Raw genomic sequence first — 17,731 nt, 5'->3', positions numbered from 1 at the left:
GCGGTAGTTTGAGCATTCTTTGGCATTGCCTTTCTTTGGGATTGGTATGAAAACTGACCTTTTCCAGTCCTATGGCCACTGCTGAGTTTTCCAAATTTGCTGGCATATTGAGTGCAGCACTTTCACAGCATCATCTTTCAGGATTTGGAATAGCTCAACTGGAATTCCATCACCTCCACTAGCTTTGTTCGTAGTGATGCTTTCTAAGGCCCATTTGACTTCACATTCCAGGATGTCTGGCTCTAGGTGAGTGATCACATCATTGTGATTATCTGGGTCATTAAGATCTTTTTTGTACAGTTCTTCTGTGTATTCTTGCCACCTCTTCTTAATATCTTCTGCTTCTGTTAGGTCCATACCATTTCTGTCCTTTATCGAACCTATCTGCATGAAATGTTCCCTTGGTATCTCTCATTTTCTTGAGAGATCTCTCATCTTTCCCATTCTGTTGTTTTCCTCTATTTCTTTGTACTGGTCACTGAGGAGAGCTTTCTTATCTCTTCTTGCTATTCTTTGAAACTCTGCATTCAGATGCTTATATCTTTCCTTTTCTCCTTGGCTTTTTGCTTCTCTTCTTTTCACAGCTATTTATAAGGCCTCCTCAGACTGCCATTTTACTTTTTTGCATTTCTTTTCCATGGGGATGGTCTTGATCCCTGTCTCCTGCACAATGTCACGAACCTCCGTCCATAGTTCATCAGGCACTCTATCTATCAGATCTAGGCCCTTAAATCCATTTCTCACTTCTACTGTATAATCATAAGGGATTTGATTTAGGTTATACCTGAATGGTCTAGTGGTTTTCCCTACTTTCTTCAATTTCAGTCTGAATTTGGCAATAAGGAGTTCATGATCTGAGCCACAGTCAGTTCCTGGTCTTGTTTTTGTTGACTGTATAGAGCTTCTCCATCTTTGGCTGCAAAGAATATAATCAATCTGATTTCGGTGTTGACCATCTGGTGATGTCCATGTGTAGAGTCTTCTCTTGTGTTGTTGGAAGAAGGTGTTCGCTATGACCAGTGCATTTTCTTGGCAAAACTCTATTAGTCTTTGCCCTGCTTCATTCCATATTCCAAGGCCAAATTTGCCTGTTACTCCAGGTGTTTCTTGACTTCCTACTTTTGCATTCCAGTCCCCTATAATGAAAAGGACATCTTTTTTGGGTGTTAGTTCTCAAAGGTCTTGTAGGTCTTCATAGAACTGTTCAACTTCAGCTTCTTCAGGGTTCCTGGTTGGGGCATAGGCTTGAATTACTGTGATACTGAATGGTTTGCCTTGGAAACGAACGGAGATTATTCCGTCGTTTTTGAGATTGCATCCAAGTACTGCATTTCGGACTCTTGTTGACCATGATGGCTACTCCATTTCTTCTAAGGTCTTTATACTTTGCATATTTTTGAATGCATACTTTATTTTACTGTAACAATGCTGCTGCTGCTGCTGTTAAGTCGCTTCAGTCATGTCCAACTCTGTGTGACCCCATAGACAGCAGCCCACCAGGTTCCCATCCCTGGGATTCTCCAGGCAAGAACACTGGAGTGGGTTGCCATTTCCTTCTCCAATGCATGAAAGTGAAAAGTGAAAGTGAAGTCGCTCAGTCATGCCCGACTTTTCTCAACCCCATGGACTGCAGCTTACTAGGCTCCTCCATCCATGGGATTTTCCAGGCAAGAGTACTGGAGTTGGGTGCCATTGCCATCTCTGATAACAATGCTAATAGACAACAAATAGGTATGTCTATATAAACGTTTTAAGCCTCCTCAAAACTAAATTTTGATTAAAAGAAAAGCAACAAAATGGAAACAAATTATGCATAATAAGGTTGGATGAATAAAGTTTAATATCCAAGTTACAATAAGAAAGAATGGAAATCTATGTCAACAGTTCTCTGTACTGAATAAATACAGATATGAAAAGAAATCCAAAGAAACAAAACACAGGTCAGTATTTTAAAAAATCGATAATGTAACTAATCTTTAGAAAATGCAAATGAAACAACTCTAAATTATCACTTTTATGCCTTTTAGGTTGAAATACTACTCTTAGGGTATAGGTAAAGATTTTCATACACTAGTAGCTCTAAAAATTGATTCACTACTTTAAAGGGCCGTCTGATGTATTTCAAGCAATTTTCTTTCCTGAGAGCATATTTCAAATCTTTTTTCAAAAACTATATCTAAAATAATTCTTACCTTGCTTGAGAATTTTGGGGATCTATATTTAACAAGGCTGTAAAATCTTGTTCAGCTGCAATCCAGTTTGCATTTTCATAGTAGAACATCCCACGTTTAAATAATGCATCTGTTCTTTTGGGATCATAAAAGATACACTACATGGGGCAGGGGGAGGAAGGAAGTCACAAAAACATATCACTTTATGAAAAAAAAATAAGCAAGAAAAGTATATAATCCCACAGGAAATTAAATAACTACAATCCTGTTTTTAACTTCAGCTTACATAAAAACAAACTAAGAAGCCAGAAGTTTCAGATTTGCATGTAAAGACCATGCCTTTAAGGAAATCCATTTGTAATCAAATTCTAGAAAGGGGAGGTTTTATTAAAAACAAAAACAAAATCCAGCACATATAAGAAGCCAAGGTTTCTTCCTGCCAAAATTTTTATTAATAAAACCTCATAAGTAATTATTCAACTAGAGTAGGATTGGATTATATTGTATCTATCATAGCATTTTATTCCAATTAAAGGTGACACATATTAGACCACATTAAGGCTGACTCAGTGAAATCAAATATGGATTAATTTAGCCCCTAAAACGGAGAAAAGAAATGAATTGGTATTGGCATGGCTCATTCATTTCACATTGACAAAGAAGGCAATAAACAGACTAAATCATTGTAAACTCAGTTGTAAAGTTCCTTGCCTATTGATAGTAGAGGGGAAATTGAAGCAGAGCAATTATGAAGTATTTTTAAAAGAGGAAAAAACACACTAAAGATTTTGACAGTTGACCTCAAATTGCTTCATTAGTCAATTTTTAAACTATGAATATCAGTGCTAGATAAAGGAAATGATCAGAAAAGATATTTTAACAACTTTAATATCTTCAAAAGAGATTTGTGTTCACTTCTATTCAAGAAGTTACCAAGTTATAACAATATTCTCTTGAAGCAAAAGAATGTCAAGTATGTGGCTAATCATTACAAATTAAGAAACAGAGTAGTTGGGAACATGAAAAGTTAAACTGTTTAAATAACTTCTCAGTTGTACTAAGAACAAGAATTTAGAATTAAAACTCAGAAGTTCAAGGTTACAATTCTGCTGCAATCAGTGGAATATCTGCCTGACTACAGACTCAAAACATAGGCTAGCAAAAATTCACTCCCTCAAGGGGTTCTCTGATATCTCCCAATCAAATATAAATTTCCCCCTATCATCAATAAATATTTCATTTATTAAGCTAAAGGCAAAGGAAAAGAGGCAAGATATACCCATTTGAATGCAGAGTTCCAAAGAATAACAAGGAAAGATAAGAAAGCCTTCCTCAGTGATCAATGAAATCAGAAAACAATAGAATGGGAAGGACTAGAGGTTTCTTCAAGAAAATCAGAGATACCTTGGGGACATTTCATGCAAAGATGGGCTCAATAAAGGACAGAAATGGTATGAACCTAACAGAGCAGAAGATACTAAGAAGAGGTGGCAAGAATACAGAGAAGAACTGTGCAGAAAAGATCTTCACTACCCAGATAAGCATGATTCTGTGATCACTCACCTAGAGCCAGACATCCTGGTATGTGAAGTCAAGTGGGCCTTAGGAAGCATCACTAAGATCAAAGCTAGTAGAGGTGATGGAATTCCAGTTGAGCTATTTCAAATCCTGAAAGATGATGCTGTGAAAGTGCTGCACTCAATATGCCAGCAAATTTGGAAAACTCACCAGTGGCCACAGGACTGGAAAAGGTCAGTTTTCATTCCAATCCCAAGAAAGGCAATGCCAAAGAATGCTCAAACTACCGCACAATTGCACTCATCTCACACGCTAGCAAAGTAATGCTCACAATTCTCCAAGCCAGACTTCAACAGTATGTGAACTGTGAACTTCCAGATGTTCAACCTGGATTTAGAAAAGCCAAGAGGAACCAGAGATCAAACTGCCAACACACTGTATCATCGAAAAAGAAGAGAGTTCCAGAAAAACATCTGCTTCTGCTTTATTGTCTATGCCAAAGTCTTTGACTGTGTGGATCACAATAAACTGGAAAATTCTTCAAGAGATGTGAATACCAGACCACCTTACCTGCCTCCTGAGAAATCTGTATGCAGGTCAAGAAGCAACAGTTAGAACTGGACATGGAACAACAGACTGGTTGCAAATCAGGAAACAAGTATGCCAAGGCTGTATTGTCACCTGCTTATTTAACTTATATGCAGAGTACATCATGAGAAACACTGGGCTGGATGAAGCACAAGCTGGAATCAAGATTGCCGGCAGAAATATCAATAACCTCAGATATGCAGATGACATCACCCTTATGGAAGAAAGTGATGAAAGTAAAAGAGGAAAGTGAAAAAGCTGGCTTAAAACTCAGCGTCTAAAATACTCAGATCATGGCATCTGGTCCCATCACTTCATGGCAAATAGATGGGGAAGCAATGGAAACAGTGACAGACTTTAATTTTTTGGGGCTCCAAAATCACTGCAGATGGTGACTGCATCCATGAAATTAAAAGATGCCTGCTCCTTGGAAGAAAGCTATGATCAACCTAGACAGCATGTTAAAAAGCAGAGACACTACTTTGCCAACAAAGGTCCATCTAGTCAAAGCTATGGTTTTCCCAATAGTCATGTATGGATGTGAGAACTGGACTATAAAGAAAACTGAGCGCCGAAGAATTGATGCTTTTGAACTGTGTTGTTGGAAAAGACTCTTGAGAGTCTCTTGGACGGCAAGGAAATTAAACCAGACTATCCTAAAGGAAATCAGTCCTGATATTCATTGGAAGGACTGATGCTAAAGCTGAAACTCCAATTCTTTGGCCATTTGATGCAAAGAACTGACTCATTAGAAAAGGTCCTGATGCTGGGAAAGATTGAGGGTGGAAGGAGAAGGGTATGACAGAGGATAAGATGCTTGGATGGCATCACTGACTCAGTGAACATGAGTTTGAGTAAGCTCTGGGAGTTGGTGATGGACAGGGAAGCCTGGAGTGCTGCAGTCCATGGGGTCACAAAGAATCGGACATGACTGAGTGACTAAACAGAACTGATCATCTTTATTTCCATCACAGCATTCATTACAATTAGTAATTATATATTAGTATATATATTTATTTATTTAATATTTGTTCTTTATACTATAGGCTCCATGTAAGCATGAAACATGTCTGTTTTATTCACCAAGATTTATCCATTTTATTACCCAGTGCCTTAGGCAATAAATATTTGTGAGTGAATGAATGAATGAGCCAGTAAGCAGTCTTTGAAACCAGACAGGTTTACTACAGAAGAAAATCGCCAGATCTCAGTGTCAAGAAGTGGAAAATTATTTTCTCCTCTGAAAGGAAGAAGCACTCTTCAAAGGTTTCTTTATTCACTGCTTCAAAATCCAAAGGAAGACAGCTGGAAAGTCAAGGCTCCATCAGAGTAGCCTGAATGCTCCCATACCCAACTCTGATGGAAATCCATTCATTCAAAAATATCATTGATGTATTGTTAATATCAATTCCACTAATGAATATTCTAGGATTAATCTAAAATAAATTAATTTTGACTATATAACATATGAAAGAATTTCAACAATTTGTTATAAATTAGGATATTATGCTCTAAAATATATAAATATATTAGATAATTTGTATTTATATAATTAGGATTTTATATCATGTTCTAAAATATACAAATATATAAATGGCAGCATTATATGTAATACAGCTTACTTTAGAAAAGTCGTCAATGGCCAGCATTTTGTTTTCTTTTTCATACATCTCACCCCTCCGGAAGTACATATCAGCGTCCATGGGCCTGCACTTGATTGCCTGAGTATAATTTAGAATTGCCAAAGTAATTTCATTTTTTTCTCTGAAAATTTCTGCTCTTGAAAAATATGCATCTAAAGAAAATTAAGAGGGTAAAATTTAGTGTTACAGTCCTAAATTTTAAGAGATTAATCCTTCACCCTCTAAAAATGTAGTCTTAGAAAAATATCTCTCTATTTTACTCTCTTTGTCATTTAATACTTGTTCTTTTGTTCAACAATGCAAAATTCATTTTCACAGACTGGATAAATATTTATGTTAAAAGTGCTTTCAATTTCATCAACAAAAATTACCTTTTACCTTTTTATATGTCTAAAACGTCTAACAATCTTTTAATGTTCATAGTAAAAAGTTATGGACTTTTAGCAGAGATCAGCACAGAGTTAAAAAAAATACATTTATTAAGCTCGTTATATTTTAGGGGTATGTTGTGAGTGTTGGAGATACAAAGATGAATATGACATTTTCTCATTTCTCAAAAGTTCCATGCCTAGTCATTCAGCTTGATTAGAGAATAGTACATAAACACAAAGCTATCTTTTTCATCCAACTGAGAAGTTTTAAGAATGGTAAAGAATCTGCTTGCCAATGCAGGAAATTCAGGAAACACCAGTTCGATCCCAGGTTCAGGAAGATCCCCTAGAGGAAGAAATGGCAACCCACTCCAGTATTCTTGCCTAGAGAATCCTATGGATAGAGGAGCTTGGTGGGCTGTAGTCTGTGGGGTCACAAAGAACTGGACACAACTGAGCAATTGAGCACTCACACATGGAAAATTACTGCAACTCTAATTCAGACTAAATTTGTGAATTACTTCTATAAAAACTGTAAGTTTATCTTACAAAATAAGCAGTAAGAAACCAATTTATTGTAATGTATACCAAAGATATTAACATTTCAAACTATGATAAATATCTTTTAAAACAACAGGATCACAAGAGTCCTATATTTACAATATCAAGAGTAAATTTAACTTAGGAAAGTTACAAACATTTGCGGAGACTTACATGTCTTGAATTATATATCTTTATACCACTAAATGACCAAAGCTTAGGTTAAGATATAACTGCACAGACAACCCACCTGCATTATTTTTATTGTATTTATTTATAAAATTCAAGTCATCCAAAGCTTCATTAATTTTGTCTTGGAAAAGATAAATGAAATGTCGGTGCCAATAGGCATTGAGGAACAATGGCTCCAAGATTATAGCCTAGAAAATAGATGTATAAATTCAATTTAAATTGATTAAGGGAAGAAAGCCTATCAACTAAACTTTCAAACATTGCTGACTTAAACAGCTTTAAGTGTGTATAGTATAATATGATGCCTCTGAATCTGTCAAAATCTAGTGTTTTTAAGGCTAATTATTTGAAAATGTCAGAATTTTCTAATCCTATAAAGTTGGCTTAAAGCTCGACATTCAGTAAACGAAGATCATGGCATCCAGTCCCACCACTTTATGGGAAATAGATGGGGAAACAGTATCAGACTTTATTTTTGGGGGCTCCAAAATCACTGCAGATGGTGACTGCAGCCATGAAATTAAAAGATGCTTACTCCTTGGAAGGAAAGTTATGACCAACCTAGATAGCATGTTCAAAAGCAGAGACATTACTTTGCCAACAAAGGTTCGTCTAGTCAAGGCTATGGTTTTTCCTGTGGTCATGTATGGATGTGAGAATTGGACTGTGAAGAAGGCTGAGCGCCGAAGAATTGATGCTTTTGAACTGTGGTGTTGGAGAAGACTTTTGCAAGTCCCTTGGACTGCAAGGAGATCCAACCAGTCCATTCTGAAGGAGATCAGCCCTGGGATTTCTTTGGAAGGAATGATGCTAAAGCTCAAACTCCAGTACTTTGGCCACCTCATGTGAAGAGTTGACTCATTGGAAAAGACCCTGATGCTGGGAGGGATTGGGGGCAGGAGGAGAAGGGGACGACAGAGGATGAGATGGCTGGATGGCATCACTGACTCGATGGACGTGAGTCTGAGTGAACTCCGGGAGTTGGTGATAAACAGGGAGGCCTGGCGTGCTGCGATTCATGGGGTCGCAAAGAGTCGGACACGACTGAGCGACTGATCTGATCTGATCTGATATACATAATACAAGTATTCATTATTCAAAATTCTAGTAAAAGTTAATACATAATTATAAGTAAGGATAAATTGTTAGTACTATTATTTTGATTACATAAAACTTACTTCCTGTAGATCATTCATGGCACTCTGTAACTTTCCCAGTTTCCTATAAAGAGCTCCACGCCTACAATATAAAAATGCAGGATATTTCTTCTTACTATTTATTTCTTCAGTCAAAATCTCCACTTCGGACTCATAATGTTTAATGACTGCTGGAGGAAGACCACAGGTCAAAGAATCACTCAATTCTAGCTTTGTTGATTGTTTCAATATTTCAAATGAGTCTTCGTCAACAGATATTTTAACTCTCGGGGTTGTCTTCTTTTGCTTAGGCTGAGAGACCATCTCAGGAGTCCATGTTTGAGGATCATTATGTTCTAGAATTCTCTTAATTTGGGCACGTTTGTCAGAATTTAAACACAAAGGTGCACTGGGACACCGAAGTACACGTTCATAGAGTGGAATTCTGAGCAAATATTTCTTCTGTCCAGGAAGGACTCCATGGGACACTGATCTAGTATGCAAAAGGGTGATTCTTAAATTACAGAAATATAATTTTTATAACCAATAAATCAACTCAGTGACAATTACTATTTCTCTGTTATCAAAATAAAATTACACGGTACTTTTATGTAAACCAAGTCCTTCTGTTCATTCATTTAGATCGTGTGAAGAATCTATGTTGAGGTTATGAAAGCAGAAGACTGTTATTAAAGATACAGCCTCTGTAAAGAACTGAATAAGGGGTCAGTGCTCCTTCCAGGCTTAATTTATATCCCTACCCCCAAACCAGAGGAAATACAATCTCTGGAGAATTGAGGAGTTAAAACTTGATGTGCAAAAGGAAATGTATCCAAATGGTTGGCAAGGACATGAACTTGAGGAAGCAGGAAGAAGCAAAGATTTTACTCCACAGCAGACCAACAAAAAGACATCCCAGACTTCATCCCAAACTTCGTAGGCTATCAATTTAGATGACATCTAATACGTTTTCAAATGCTATGTTTCTAGGATCATCTCCGCAAACTCTCCATTTCCCACACAGTTTTCATTCAGAAGCATTCACTGTATGCTGGTGCTGTTATAGCCACGTGAGAGAACAAACACACTCTATTGGAAGGAAAAAAAATTAAACGCCATCATTTCATAAATATTTACCAAGTGTGTACTATGAGAAAGGCCTGTGCTAAAGGAAGGGGAATAAAAGTGAGAAAAGTCAGTATCCTCCTGCTTCCTTACTCGGTGACACTCCTCACCCCTCTCCACACTTCAGTGCAAGCCTCCATCATCTCTTCAGTCTAGAGTACAATAACATCTTAAATCCCTGCTTATACTCTTGGTCTCATCCATTCTCCACAGGGCAGCCAGCATATTTTGTTTTGTTTTTTTTTTAAACAAATGTAAATTAGATCATGTCACTCCCTCCAAGAGCTTTCCCTAGTACCTAGAATACAAATCAAGCTTTTCATCATAGCCTACAAGACAACACGATGAGACCCCAGCAAATATCTCTAATAACACTACTCTCTAGCCTCCCACTGTTCTAGGCTTAGGGCAAGCCTCAAAGCCATTCCATTTTCCAGTCCTTCAGAGTGGCTGACTCCTTCTCAATTCCTATTTCTGGTCAAAGGACACCCTGGAAAGACCATCTGTGCCAAATAGATTTCGTTTCCACCTCTACATTTATCTCTATTCTCTATCTTGTCCTTTGCCCTGGAGTACTAGTCTATACAGACTATATACATAGGAATACTTGCTTTCTTCTAATCAAGTATGTTCAGTTAGGAGCCCTGAAAAGACAGTTCAAGCAAAGTCATAGTATTTATTCCTCCCGGCCCCTCCTGAAAGGTTGCCTCAAACTGGCCGTGATCTTTGACCAAAGTTCACTACTTCTTTCAAGGAAATCCTTTCCATAAAATTCCTTTCTTCCAGGTTCTAGTAATCATTCTCTCTTTTTGTCCTCTCATACTGAGGGGTAGAGACTGGCTCTATTATTTCTAGCCCCAGGATAGCACTCTAGCATTTTTGATTTCCTTATGCCCACATCTTTGTAAAATGCCCTTTGTTATACCTCTCTATAATTATTCTAAATTGAGAGTGCTATCTGTTTACTTCTGAGACCCTGACTGATAAATTAATTGGCACCAGAGATGGGCCCAGGAAAAGCTACGGTTTATAGTCAAAGCTATGGTTTTTCCAGTAGTCATGTATGGATGTGAGAGTTGGACCATAAAGAAGGCTGAGCACTGAAGAATTGATGTTTTTGAACTGTGGCATTGGAGAAGACTCTTGGGAGTCCCTTGGACTGCAAGGAGATTCAATCAGTCCATCCGAAAGGAAATCAGTCCTGAATATTCACTGGAAGGACAGATGCTAAAGCTAAAGCTCCAATACTTTGGCCACCTGATGTGAAGTGCCGACTCATTAGAAAAGACCCTGAGGCTGGAAAAGATTGAAGGCAGGAGGAGAAGGGAACGACAGAGGACAAGATGGTTGGATGGCATCACCAACTCAAGGGACATGAGTCTGAGCAAGCTCCGGGGTATGGTGAAGGACAGGGAAGCCGGGTGTGCTGCAGTCCATGGGGTTGCAAAGGACAGGGAAGCCGGGTGTGCTGCAGTCCATGGGGTTGACTGAGCGGCTGAAAACCAGAGACGGACCCAGGAAATATACATACAAAAGGATCCTTCAATGAGTGAATTATAAAACTAAAGCCCAAACCATAATATATTTCTTAAGCTATAACAAATGTTGATTAAACGAGACCTTTCAAGAATTTTTGGAGGCTTGGATAACTCATCATACACCAGTGTAAGTTTACTGAGTCTCAGTCCTTTCCTCCGCCTCATCTTCTTTTTCTTGGGATAAACAATGTAAGTAATGCCAGCTTGTCGAGATGCTTCAATGAGAGTGAAAGACAGGTCTCTTGAACCATATCTGCAGTGCATGTAGTCTAAGATAGAATCTATATTTTCTTTCTCAGAGACAGATTCCTTAGTTTCTTTTTGCTCAGTCATCCAACGCTCCAACTCCTTTGCTTTTTGAAGCATCACCTCTTTTATATTGCTTTTCATGTCATCCTGAAACTCTGATAGAACTACGGTCTCCTCCTTATTCAACTCAACTGCAGATTTTACTCTCTTATTCATAAGGAAACAAAAAATTGAAAAATATAAAATCAATTTAGTTGCTATACATTTAAAATTAATTCAGTTATAATTACTGTTAATTTAATTTGGTCACCATTGAAAAATTTCAAATCATCTATTCTTGATGTATTTCAAGTGAGCTTATAAGTTAACAGTGGGTTAGTTAAAGCAAAGTACAATAATTTGGTCACATGACATCTCATTAGCTATATAAAAATAACACCATAAAGTAGATATGAATTGTGATTTTATATATTCTTAATTTAAAGAGAATGCTCTTTACATATCCAAATAAAGTATGTGCTCTACTTTTAATTTAATGCAAAAAAATGGTGAGTGAAATGAAACTTGCTAAGTCATATCCAACTCTTTGCCACCCATGGACTATAAAGTCCATGGAATTCTCCAGGCCAGAATACTGGAGTGTGTAGCCGTTCCCTTCCCCAGGGGGTCTTTCCAACCCAGGGATTGAACCCAGGTCTCCCACATTGCAGGTGGATTCTTTACCTGCTGAGCCACCAGAGAAGCCCAGGAATACTGAAATGGATAGCCTAGCCCTTCTCTTGCAGATCTTCCCAACCCAGGAATCAAACCAGGGTCTCCTGCATTGCAGGCACAGCAAAAATTACTAAAATGCCTCACCTTATTACATCAGTTTGTAAGTCTATTTTCAAAAGCACCTTAATAACACAGAATTCCTATACTTAATATTCAATTATTTTCAATTCAATATTTATAGGCTTACATAACAGAATTTCAACCTAACATTCATTTTATCTAATCATTAGAGAATCAATTTTCAATAATAATATTAATATTACAATACATTAATGAATTATTTATAATAATTATGCATTAGTACTTGAAACTCTAACAACATTCATTACAAATAAACGAGAGATTAGCTCCAATCCTTTGATATACCATTTCTTGCCCATTGAGCTACTGTCAATAAATAATTGCATTTAATTTTGCTAGTAAATAATTCATTAAAGAAATATTTTTCTTAATAGTGAATATAGACCCAAATTCCAAACCAAAATAACAATTCCATACAAGCTAGTTGTATATTTTAAGATGTACTAAAATAGAGATATTGACCTTCTCTGTGACTTACTATATATACTAACCCCATGTCAAGAAATTGTATTTAACTCAATATGAACTTAGAACAGAGAAATACCAATTATAGAACATATGTATGTGTACATATATATATATATGTACATACATATACACATATGTATATGTGTATATATGTGTATATATATGTGTATATATATGTACATATGTATATGTGTATATATGTGTATATATATGTGTATATATGTACATATGTATATGTGTATATATGTGTATATATATGTACATATGTATATGTGTGTGTGTATATATATACACATATATGTGTATATATATATATATCAAAAAATAAACACATATGTATGTACCAAGAAAAAGTGGAATATTCCTGAAAAAAGTAAAACATTAAATTATTCTTCAAATTCTTCAAATTTTTCTGGCCGCTTCTCTTTTCTCCTTCTGGGACCTCTATAATGTGAATGCTATTCTGCCTGATGTTGTACCAGAGGTCCTTTAAGGTAGCCTCACTTTTTAAAATTCTTTTTTCATTTTGCTGCCTAACAGTGATCTCTGTTGCTTTTCCTTCTTGCTTGTCAATTCATGCTTCTCCTTCATTCAGAGATTTAAAAATGGTGCCCACCAGCACATCTGAAGTCCCAACAGGTTTCTGCCTCTCCAGCAGCTGCTTTAATTTCAGGAAGTAGGTGTCCCACACTTATAATCTATGCTTTAAAACGGTGAGCCCACCTTGCAGTCCTGGCACACCAGGGAACCAGGTCACGAGGAAGGGAGGGCTTCATGTACTCCCACCATTTCTTCCACCTTCAGTCTCTACACCTTCTGCAGAGCTTCCAACAGTGCAACATTGGGACAGAACATCTGGAGTTTCACAACCGGGAGCCACTATGAGGAGGGCCCACGGAAGAATATACCATTTTCAGTGGAAAACAAGTGGAGGTTACTAACTATGATAACTTTGGGTCTGGATTTGCTGAACCTTTCTTTACAGTAAGACACCAACTTCTTAAGAAGTAATCCATGAGACAGACATGAAGAGGAGCATATTAAGAGGTGCAATCTCTGAAAAAAGGATTAAACTCTCGAACTCAGCATCCTAGATATGTTTGTAAATAAACTTACAGCATAAAACAAACTGTGAGCTCAATGCAAATGGTAGAGCAACATATAAGTGACTTGACTTATAATATACCAAGTGAAGTCAGGTTTTCCCTTGTGGCTCAGCTGGTAAAGAATCACCTGCAATGCAGGAGACGTGGGTTCGATCCCTGGGTTGGGAAGATCCCCTGGAGAAGGGAAAGGCTACCCACTCCGGTATTCTGGCCTGGAGAACTCCAGTGGGGTCACAGAGTCGGACACGACTAAGCGACTTTCACTTTCACTTTTCACTTTCAAGTAAAGTCAAGTATGACTATGAGACACTTCCAAGAGATGCTGAAAACCTTAAATTGGCACTACGCACAGCAATCTTACAGAGGCCACCAAATCCTCAGTTAAATCCAAAATTTCAATCAACTCTGTATGAATCAAGTGATCACGCTATTTTAGGAAAGCAAACAAAAAGCATAGGTGGTAATTATTACTAGAAATGTGAACATTTCCTTTCAATAACAAAAACTGAAAAATTATCGTACCTTTAATTCAGTAGACTGTGTGCTGAAACGTTTTTGGATATTTTCAAATGATGCAGCTTTTCTCAGGAAAAAAAGCTGTAAAATAGTCAAATGACAAATATACATTGACTCTACATACTATTTGGTAAACTAAAATATCAGATGACAATTGGCTAGTGATAACAGTAAATTAGAGTAAATGAAGAAATACTAATTAAAATACAGGTTCTTACTGATTTTGAAATCACTATGTTCACACATAGGGTCAGAACTTAAAATCCATCAATTTAGTAGTAGTTGAGTAGTTTAGTTGCTCAGTCGTGTCTGACTCTTTGCGACCCCATGGACTGCAGCATGCCAGGCTTCCCTGTCCATCACCAACTCCCAGAGTTTACCCAAACTCATCTCCGTTGAATCCAACCATCTCATTCTCTGTGATCCCGTTCTCCTCCCACCTTCAATCTTTCCCAGCAACAGGGTCTTTTCAAATGAGTCAGTTTTTCCCATCAGGTGGCCAAAGTATTGGAGTTTCAGCTTCAGCATCAGTCCTTCCAATAAATATTCAGGACTGATTTCCTTTCAGATGGACTGGTTAGATCTCCTTTCTGTTTAAGGGACTCTCAAGAGTCTTTTCCAACAACACAGTTCAATTCTTTGGCACTCAACTTTCTTTATAGTCCAACTCTCACATCCATACATGACTACTGGAGATGGATCTTTGTTGGCAAAGTAATCTCTCTGCTTTTTAATACGCTGTCTATACTGGTCATAACTTTTTTTCCAAAGAGCAAGCATCTTTTAATTTCATGGCTGCTGCTGCTAAGTCGCTTCAGTCATGTCTGACTCTGTGTGACCCCATAGACGGCAGCCCACCAGGCTCCGCCGTCCCTGGGATTCTCCAGGCAAGAACACTGGAGTGGGTTGCCATTTCCTTATCCAATTTCATGGCTGCATTCACACAAATATTACTTACCATGAGAACTAGTACACTTACAGAGTTGGGAAGTACTACCACACCAGGTAGGGTGGAAAGTACGAAAAACTAACATGTTTCAGGTATGATGGTGGAAAAAGACATAAAGTAGTAACTATAATTCACAGCAGCTGTAACAGTGACTGTAAGGATAGCATGAATCAGGTGTAAAGAGAGGACAGGAGAGGCAGAGGTCAATTCAGAATGAGAAAGAACCTGGCTTGACCAGCTAGAAGAGGTACCATTAGGGCCAGGCTGTAAAAGGTAGTGACATTTTCTCTATGTGACTGAGGATGGGTTGAGAACATGCCAGGCCAACGCAATAGCCTAAACAAGCACAGAGAAGTGTCAAAGTTCTGGGATGTTAGTCCCCAAGGACTCTGGTGCAAGCAGAGAACAGAGTACATGGAGGTTACATGGAAGCAGAGGCACAATGGGAGGTAAGACAGAAAATATAGCCGAGGCCACGTTATGAGACTTAGAGAAGCACTCTGACTTTGATAGGTGATGTTATTCAGTTTGTTGAGATTGAGTGATGTAATTACACCTGTGTTTTAAGAATATTGCAAGGGGCAACAGGGAGGTTAGATTAGAAACAGCTATTAAAAATGGGAATACCTGACAGGTTAGGTACAAGTAATGCTACTACAGTAGTCCATGCATTTCAAACTAGAAAGTGTCATTTGTTGGTTCAATTAATTTTTATGTGATGGTCACTGTTCTAGGTGCTGTGGATAAAAAACAAGAATGATATGACCTCCATATCATTCAGACTGATGAGAAATAAAAAGCTCAAACATACATAAGGACAAATATTTAATAAGAAATAGTTATCTATATTAAAATAGCAAAAGTGATCTACATTAAATAGAAACATTACCTCAAAAAAATATATCACCTGACTATATGGGGAATACAGAAAGAGGTACAGAACCATATTAACCTAGTGTAATTGACTAGAACAGGGATCTGATTTGTCCCAGGTTAACAAAGACTCTCTACTCTGTGGTGCTCAGCATCCTAAGATATCATCAAGGGGAGTAGAGGGCTGGAGGCCTTAAGGAAAGAAAAATAAAACCATTTCCTCTTTGTCCCTTATAAAGTTCAGGATATTTATAAAGCCAGTGATATAAATTTCATACCTGTCTTCTTCCCTCAACCGCCATCTCTTTTCTCTCCAACTGTGTTTATCATTTAGTTATTTTACTTAGATACACTTTAGTGACTATAAAATCATGGGCACAAATCCAGTCATCACTTAGAGAATTCAGTGTTACTCTGTTTCATAGCCATAAACAATCCCCTCCCCTCATTTGGTAAAAAGATTCATCAGCATGTTCTTTTGATCATTTAAGACCTGGGCAAGCAGTGACAAATGATGGAAAAAATAGACATTGTAGGAATTTCAGTAGAACTCACAGCAGATATCCTACTACTGATTAGTAAATGACATATTCTGAGTGTCATAAAGACAGCATATTTGAAAAAGAGGAAATATGTCCTCTGCAAACATTCTGGTCAATGCACTGAGGCATTTCCCAGAATGAGGAAACGTCAAGAAATTACTTCTGAAATCACTAGAAATAATATCTACACTGCAGGAAGACAAAGACACCAACCCATAAGTTAGACTAAAAATTATACTTACCCTGGAACTTCTCCTATGCTGATTTAAAGTAATGACACTTTCCTTGCTTTCAGATGTAAATTTCTCAATTAAAATTCTGCTTGTTTGTGCACTCTGTGATAAAAGAAAGATAAGTTTTAAACTATATAGTAGAATACTTCTAATTCAGAGCCTATGATTACTGTTGTTACATACTAAAACGTTATTACCAAAAGAGCAATACATAGGAAAGTATAATTCTAGAAAAAAAAAACATAGATCAAACTCCAGCTGCAGCCCTAGTATTTGGCTAAAACCCACAATATGGCTTTGGCACTGGACCTTAGCCAAACCGATACTTCCACATTATTTCTTACACTCTTGGACTCAGGACAATCAATGATCCTGTGACCTCATAGAGTGGTATTGAAGCTCTTCAGCATATTAACATCAGGATTATGAACAAAACATGCTATTTAGAGCTATTATCAATATGTGACTATTCACTGACAAATACAAGCAAACATTCCAATATCAACTGGAATGAAAATTTCCTTAAATGCTTTATGGTTTGAATTGTATCAGTCAGTTAGATTATATATATATTTATTGCTGCAACGCAAACTGCTGCAATAGTTATAGTTATTATTAAATGTGCTACTTATCTATCTTGTAACCAGTGATTTGGATATATAGAAACAACCCGAAGACCTAAGTTCCATAGGATTCATGGTGAAGTAAACCATGCTGCTGCTTTGTTTGATGAAATTTTTACATCTCAATTCAGTTCAGTCACTGAGTCGTGTCCGACTCTTTGCGACCCCATGAATCGCAGCACGCCAGGCCTCCCTGTTTATCACCAACTCCCGGAGTTCACTCAGACTCACGTCCATCGAGTCAGTGATGCCATCCAGCCATCTCATCCTCTGTCGTCCCCTTCTCCTCCTGCCCCCAATCCCTCCCAGCATCAGAGTCTTTTCCAATGAGTCAACTCTTCACATGAGGTGGCCAAAGTACTGGAGTTTCAGCTTCAGCATCATTCCCTCCAAAGAAATCCCAGGGCTGATCTCCTTCAGAATGGACTGGTTGGATCTCCTTGCAGTCCAAGGGACTCGCAAGAGTCTTCTCCAACACCACAGTTCAAAAGCATC

The 17,731-nt window shown here is 37.6% G+C and overlaps 1 protein-coding gene across 1 annotated transcript in view; it reads right to left on the bottom strand.

Moving 5' to 3' along the window:
- Positions 1–17,731, bottom strand: part of LOC104985275 — a 72,623-nt gene that overhangs the window by 9,381 nt on the left and 45,511 nt on the right. The window contains exons 6-12 of the mRNA XM_010835353.1: positions 14,023–14,097; positions 13,862–13,927; positions 10,905–11,278; positions 8,202–8,652; positions 7,082–7,211; positions 5,900–6,072; positions 2,193–2,329 (exon numbers count right to left, since the gene is read on the bottom strand). Coding sequence (XP_010833655.1) covers positions 2,193–2,329; positions 5,900–6,072; positions 7,082–7,211; positions 8,202–8,652; positions 10,905–11,278; positions 13,862–13,927; positions 14,023–14,097 — 1,406 coding nt within the window. The remainder of the gene's footprint in view (positions 1–2,192; positions 2,330–5,899; positions 6,073–7,081; positions 7,212–8,201; positions 8,653–10,904; positions 11,279–13,861; positions 13,928–14,022; positions 14,098–17,731) is intronic.

The sequence above is a fragment of the Bison bison genome, unplaced genomic scaffold (assembly GCF_000754665.1).
Source record: "Bison bison bison isolate TAMUID 2011002044 unplaced genomic scaffold, Bison_UMD1.0 scf7180017864041, whole genome shotgun sequence".
Lineage (NCBI taxonomy): Eukaryota > Metazoa > Chordata > Mammalia > Artiodactyla > Bovidae > Bison > Bison bison.
This window is presented reverse-complemented; position numbering and strand designations above follow the sequence as displayed.